The 7109-nt window shown below is 47.6% G+C and overlaps 1 protein-coding gene across 1 annotated transcript; it reads left to right on the forward strand.

Moving 5' to 3' along the window:
- The first annotated feature begins 6347 nt into the window (after window positions 1–6347).
- On the forward strand, window positions 6348–6761 carry PFN3 (profilin 3). Its single transcript, XM_024221311.1, has one exon. It carries the CDS (start codon window positions 6348–6350, stop codon window positions 6759–6761), a length of 414 nt encoding a protein of 137 aa, XP_024077079.1.
- The last annotated feature ends 348 nt before the right edge of the window (window positions 6762–7109 follow it).

Here is a 7109-nt window from a genome sequence, read left to right on the forward strand (position 1 = left end):
TGTAATGGGCCACTCTCTTACCACTTCAAAAGTTATTTTTCCTCCCTTGGTATCCTGCTGTTAATTGATTTATCTCATTAGATTGACTTCACACTTGGTAAAGCAACCCCCATCCTTTCATTTATTTATACCTGCTCCTGTATTTTTCACTTCATGCATCTGATGAAGTGGGTTCTAGCCCACAAAAGCTTATGCCCAAATAAATTTGTTAGTCTCTAAGGTGCCACAAGGACTCCTCGTTGTTTTTGTCCTTCTTTGGGCACTCCACAGCCCATGTAACTCATGACTTGGCCCTATGCCCGTCTCCAAAAGCAGGACCAGAGGGAGAGACAACAGATCACTGTCAGACTGCAACTCCAAACTTTTCAGCATTGATACACAAATCAGTTATGGGGAAGGATTTGTGCCTCTATTTCCAGGGTAGATTAAGGTTAACTGGCTCATGGTTCCATTGAAATGTTGGGATCCCCAGAGCCACTTCTTCCCAACTCTCCTCCTTTATCACTTTCCCAACCACATTCTCTCTCCTTGCTGTATACTACATCTAGGCAGCAGCAAAGACAAATTCTATTAACATGCTATTTTGCCTACTGCTAAAGTCTGGCATTTTACCTGCTGATACCATGTCCTCAGTGGTCAGGAAACTGTTGACCACCACTGGGTTCAGTTCCTCAAGGCAAGGTGTTCAGCATGTTGACTCAGTTATGTGATTGAGTTTCTTACACCCTTGACAGGGTATTAAAAAATGGGTGCCTAATGTTAGGCTCCTAAATCCTTTTTAGGTGCTTAAATCAATTGTCTGGTTTCCTAAAGTGCTGCACACCCAGCAGCTTTTATTGAAGTCCTAGCCTGAAACACATTCCCTACCAGGAATTCTTCCTGCCATACATGCATCCACATTTTTTTCTCACCTCACAGAGGAGTTCAACACCTGTACCACCCGAAAATAAGAGAGAAAGAGGAAAGGTGCCAGAACTGAAGATTGTATAGCCACTGCCAATGTTCTCAATAATCAGAAACGATATTTTATAGAAATAAAATGAGAATTATCTTTGCTTCCACCATTGCTTTACAAAGTTGATACTCTTTACATGTAGTTTTCAAGGGTGATCAAATATACCATGGTGGATGGACAGGATGTTAGAACTGGTATGGATTAGGGAGACACTGCTATAAAAGACCTGAGAGTGCTCCCATGCAGGCTGTGTACCTATTGGGTTCAGGGAAGTGGGTGGGCAGAAGCCCGCCCACTGCTAAAGGATCCCCCCCAGCCTAAGGGGAGGATCTACAGGACCTGGAAACCAACTGATTTCAGGGGACAACTAATGAAATAACAGGGACAGGAGTGTGGTCACAGGGTCAAAAGAAGGGAACCTGATGGGGACACCGAGCAGAGAACCCCGGACAGCACCCACTGCTCCTCAAAGGTGTCAAGGGAGTCAGTGGACACCGCCCAGAGGAACTCTGCCCGGATATGTGAATGGACAGAGGATTGGAAACAGGCCCCACAGTCACAGGAGACTCCATCGGCCAACCTCCTCTCCCTGGTTTTATAGATGGCCATTTTAGCCAGGGCCAAGAGGAAGTTGACCAGGAGGTCCCGTGACTTTGTGGGGCCACAGATAGGGAGTGCATAGAGAAGGAGGTGAGGGGAAAAGTGCAGCTAGAAACGCAACAGGATATCTGTGAGGACCCGGAATAGGGGCTGCAGCCTGGCGCACTCCAAGTAAACATGCGCCAGAGTCTCCCTCACGCCGCAGAAGGGGCAGGTGTCCGGGACAGGTGTAAACCGCGCCAAATACACGCCCATGCTCACGGCCCCATGAAGGAGCCACCAGCTGATATCCCCGGCGGGCTTCGGGACCAGGGTGGAGTATAGGCTGGCCCACCGGGGCTTCTCACCCTATGCAGGCTGTGTACCTATTGGGGTCCAGGAAGTGGGCGGGCATAAGCTCGCCCACTGCTAAAGGATCCCCCCCCCCAGCCTAAGGGGAGGATCTACAGGGCCTGAAACCCAAATGATTACGGCGGACAACTAATGCAATAACAGGGACAGGAGTGCGGTCAAAGGGTCAAAAGACGGGAACCTGACGGGGACACCGAGCAGAGAACCCCGGACAGCGCCCACTGCTCCTCAAAGGTGTCAAGGGAGCCAGTGGACGCCGTCCAGAGGAACTCTGCCCGGATACGCGAACGGACAGAGGATCAGAAACAGGCCCCATAGTCACAGGAGCCTCCATCAGCCAACCTCCTCTCCCTGGTTTTATAGCTGGCCAGTTTAGCCAGGGCCAAGAGGAAGTTGACCAGGAGGTCCCGTGACTTTATGGGGCCATGGATAGGGAGTGCGTAAATAAGAAGGTGAGGGGAAAAGTGCAGCCAGAAACGCAACATAATATTGGTGAGGAGCCGGTGTAGGGGTTGCAACCTGGCACACTCCAAGTAAACGTGAGCCAGAGTCTCCCTCACGCCGCAGAAGGGGCAGGTGTCCGGGACAGGTGTAAACCACGCCAAATACACGCCCGTGCTCACGGCCCCATGAAGGAGCCGCCAGCTGATATCCCCGGCGGGCCTCGGGACCAGGGTGGAATATGGGCTGGCCCACCGGGGCTTCTCACCCTATGCAGGCTGTGTAGCGGGGTGGTTACCCGCTCCAGCCCTGACAGGGTAGAAGCCAGCCCTGGGAGAGGGCTAGGGACTAGGAGAAAAAGCCCAAGCTGATTGGGGAAGGAGCTACACCTGGGCCACTCCCCAATCAGGGCAGCTGGGCCTTATCAGAAGGCCAGGGCAGCCAGAAGCCAAGTAGTCTCTCCTCGAGCTGTGGAGGGAGACTGGCCTGGCTGCAGGGGAATAAGAGGGTACCTGGGAGTGAGGCAGGGCCGGGGAAGAGCCAGAGGAGTTCCAGTCTGGTGACTCCCCAGGCTGCAGGGCCTGGTCCCAGGCCCATAGAGGTACTGGCTGGTAAAAGAAGGCAGCAGGTCAAACCCCCTTGCCTGTGATGAGTGGCTTTTATACTGCAGTCTGCCCCAGTGAGTGGGCTAGGTGAGGACTGGCAGTAGCCCAGACTGAGGCAAGGTGGGGGTAATGGGTGGGGGTTCCCCAGGGAAGGGAGATTCACAGAGATTGTTAGGATATTGCCAGGGGGAAGCACCTCAGAGAAAATGGGCACTAGGGTCCCGGGGGGACATGGGGCCCAGTTGTGGCAGATCATTGGCTTGCAGAGGGCGCTCCGGGCTGGAAATTGAGCTAATTCCCTGAGAGACCAGCAAGAGGCACCGCAGGGGTGAGTCCATATGCTTACAGCTGGCACTGATGGTAGCATGCTGAGGGAGCCAAGAAAGCTGGATTGATCTAGACAGGGCACTTGCTGTGAAGGAGGTCACGTAATCACAGTAAGATGTTTATTTTACTGTTTCAGAGGCTAGGAGAAGTCTGTTCATATTAGCTAGAGATAGTATCTGTATATTAAGAAATGGGCCTGAACTATTAAGTATGTGGATGTTTTGCTCAACCCATTATATACATAGAGGCCAGCTACACAGTTGAGATCCAGATCCAAAGTCCAGAAATTATCAGATTTGGGGGGTTTGGTTTATGCCAATGGTTCCCAAACTGGGGTTTGCAAAATGTATCGGGGGTTCTCAGAAAAAAAATTCTGTAATGGTGGACACAGCCATCCCTAGGGACCCCAGGTGCCGGGGCCAGCAGCCCGATCCCCGTGACCATAACTTCCTGGCAGAACAAGTTTAAGCTTTGTTGTAGTCATGTGTTATTTGCCTGGACGGCTCAAGACTCAAATGCTTGTGGGAGAAAATATTTGAGTTGGTTTCTTAAATACCTTCATGCTGGTTCGTACTCCTTGATGAAACATGTAGGAGGCTTAATCGAAGTGATATGAGCTACAAAAGTGAAATCTTGGAAGTGTTGCTGTTTTCATAATGTAATAAAATGAATAATGTAATAATAAATAGTGTGTAATAAGCATGTCATAAAAAAACAAATTATTTCCAAGATCACTGCTTCTATAATTTATGCTCAGGTAAGGGATAAAATCCCTGGAAATATTCATTTTTAGGAGTGGGTTCACAAGATTTGATATTTTCATGAAAGGGGTTTGTGAGTTGTTAAATTTTGAGAACCACTGGTTTAGGCCCATTTCTACTTTAAATACCTCCTTCAGCCATGCCAAGTTAATACTGATGAGTTTTTGCCCAAGATCCAGCATCAGTTTCCCTGCACACCACACAACTGACGGGTGAGGCACAGAATAGAGAATACTTCGGCTGCAAAGTGTAAGTAAACGTTGGCTGCACAGTCTGTTTCCTTCAACACTCCAGAGCAAGAGATGGTATCACTAGACTAGGACTTTGGAAGAGGGCAAGAAAGGCCTAGCAGGTGGTTGGATGGCTTTGCCTCCTAGAGGAATTCTCCACTTTCCACTTCAGAAGAAACATGGACTCTCCAGGGGCAGAATCTGATCCAATATTCACTGAAAGAATTGTTTCAGAGTAGCAGCCGTGTTAGTCTGTATCCGCAAAAAGAACAGGAGTACTTGTGGCACCTTAGAGACTAACAAATTTATTTGAGCATAAGCTTTCGTGGGCTAAAACCTGTAATTTTTAACACCTTCAACTACAGTACTGGGACTTCTGCATTTTCATCTTGTTTTTTCATATCTATACATCGATCTGCATTTTCCTTTTCACTCTTCCACCACCAAGCCCTGTGATACACAATATAGAGCAGTTTTCATGTTCTTTGGGGACCGTAATAAAAAACTGAAGTTCATATGAATGACCCCGTGATGGGTTGGATCACAGAAACCCTCTTGGGAGCTGCCACCCGATGTGCCAAGACTACTTCTATCCCTGTTTTCCCTGCCAGCTCAGGACTCCAGGACCCTGTCTTGCTGAGCCAGACACTCCCGTCTGCTCCAACAAAGACCCAGGGTCTGAATTACTTGCCCCAAAGCTGCAGGTTTACCTGAAAACAGCTCACAGAAGTGTGCTTGTCTTTAGCACTCAGATGCCCAACTCCCAATGGGGTCTAAACCCAAATAAATCAGTTTTACCCTGTATAAAAGCTTATGCAGGGTAAACTCATAAATTGTTTGCCCTCTATAACACTGATAGAGAAATATGCAGTTGTTTGCTCCCCCAGGTATTAATACATACTCTGAGTTAATTAATAAGTAAAAAGTGATTTTATTAAATACAGAAAGTAGGATTTAAGTGGTTCCAAGTAGTAACAAACAGAACAAAGTCACCAAGCAAAATAAAATAAAATGCACAAATTATGTCTAATCAAACACTGAATACAGATAAGATCCTCACCAGTTCCAGAATGCTCCCTTTTACAGACTAATCTTCTTTTAGCCTGGGTCCAGTAATCACTCACACCCCTTTGTTCCAGTTTCTTCCAAGTATCCTGGGAGGGTGAGGAGGCTCTCTCTTTAGCCAGCTAAAGACAAAATGGAGGGGTCTCCCATGGGTTTAAATAGACTTTCGCTTGTGGGTGGAGACCCCCCTCCTCACTCCTATGCAAAGTCCAGCTCCAAGATGGAGTTCTAGAGTCACATGTCCATGCATGACTCACAGTCTTTACAGGCAGAAGCCATTGTCCACATGGTATCTTGTATGTCTCCAGGAAGACTTCTTGTGTGGATTGGAGCATTCCAAGATGCATTGTTCCCCAAGTGCTTCCTGATCGGGTACTTAACCTTGCAAATTCCTTCCTAAAGAAGCTGACCAAATGCCTCACAAAGCTTACTTAGAAATCAAGCAAGTATACAGCCAATATTCTTAACCTCAAGTACAAAATGATATATGTGTACAAATAGGATGAATAGATATAGTAGACCATAACCTTTACAGAAATATGTTACATGGCACAGGCAGTAGAAAACATATTCCAGTTATGTCATATTCCCATAAAGCCTTATGGGAGGTAACGTCACAGACCCCTCCTGGCAGTAGGAAGTAGAAGGGCCAACATCTTGTACATTTCTTGGGAATAAAGGATACTTTCTCTTTAAGAGAGAGATGACATCATAATGGCCTACAGGTTGTGATGCTAGATGCTTTTGACATCACAAAGAAACTCTTAGCAACTGTTTAAGCATACACATGACCAGTTCATGATGGGAATAGATCTCCCTTGATTGGCAAAGCAAGAGCAGTGTCTGCTGAACCCTCTTGATTCCTCAGCTTGAACACTTCAGAATCCTCAGCTCAAACATCAAAATCTCCAGGATTAGCTTGAAAGCCCCCAGTCCTGAAGCTCAGAAGGCAAGCAAAGAGGTAACAAGTTGGCTGAGAGCATTTCAGAAGCATTCTGATAACCAAAGCAGGATGGGTGACTGGAAAAGCTACATCAACACCATTCTAAAAGATAAGAACATTGAAGATGTAGCTATCGTGGGGCACAATGACAACAAATCAGTGTGGGCTTCCAAGCCAGGGGGCCTACTGGCTGCTATCTCACCTCAGGAAGTGGGGGTGATCATAGGCCATGACAGGAAGGGGTTCCTGCAGACTGGTATCACCATAGCTGGCAAGAAGTGCAGTGTGATCCGCGACTACTTGCTTGTGGAAAAAGATGCTGTGATGGACACCAGAACCAAGGAGGGTGACAACAAGTCCATCTGTATTGGCAAGACTCCCAGAGCCCTGATCTTCCTCATGGGCAAAAACGGAGTCCATGGAGGATCCCTCAACAAGAAGGTGCATGAGATGATTGCTAGCATGAAAACCCAGAGTAGCTAGAGCAAAGGACACAGATACTGCCTTCCTGGAGGGCCCATGGAAAATGACCTTACCCTTGCTTTAAAAGAAAGGAAAACAAATTCCTGATTTCACTTAACTGTTTCTTTGTCAGTTTCCTTCAGGTGGGATGGAGTGGGGTGGAGGAACTTGCTATTATACTAGCAACCTGCCTGCCCATCTCTTGAGGGGGTGTTGAACACAATTGTTACCCTTACTGACCCCAGTCCCACCGGTCTGTCTCCAAGCCATCTTATGTGGTACCCTGACCGTTTCCCACTCTCCCAGTTCTCTGTTAGCAATAGCTTTGAGAAAAGGGGGATTTGGTCTCTTTTACTGGCTAGTCCGTGA

The sequence above is a fragment of the Terrapene carolina genome, unplaced genomic scaffold (genome assembly GCF_002925995.2).
Source record: "Terrapene carolina triunguis isolate 2854851 unplaced genomic scaffold, T_m_triunguis-2.0 Scaffold262, whole genome shotgun sequence".
In the NCBI taxonomy this organism is placed as follows: Eukaryota; Metazoa; Chordata; order Testudines; family Emydidae; genus Terrapene; species Terrapene triunguis.

What these genes read in the sequence shown, in the direction of transcription:
- PFN3 (XM_024221311.1), top strand. Translation starts at nt 6,348, where the DNA reads ATGGGTGACTGGAAAAGCTACATCAACACCATTCTAAAAGATAAGAAC.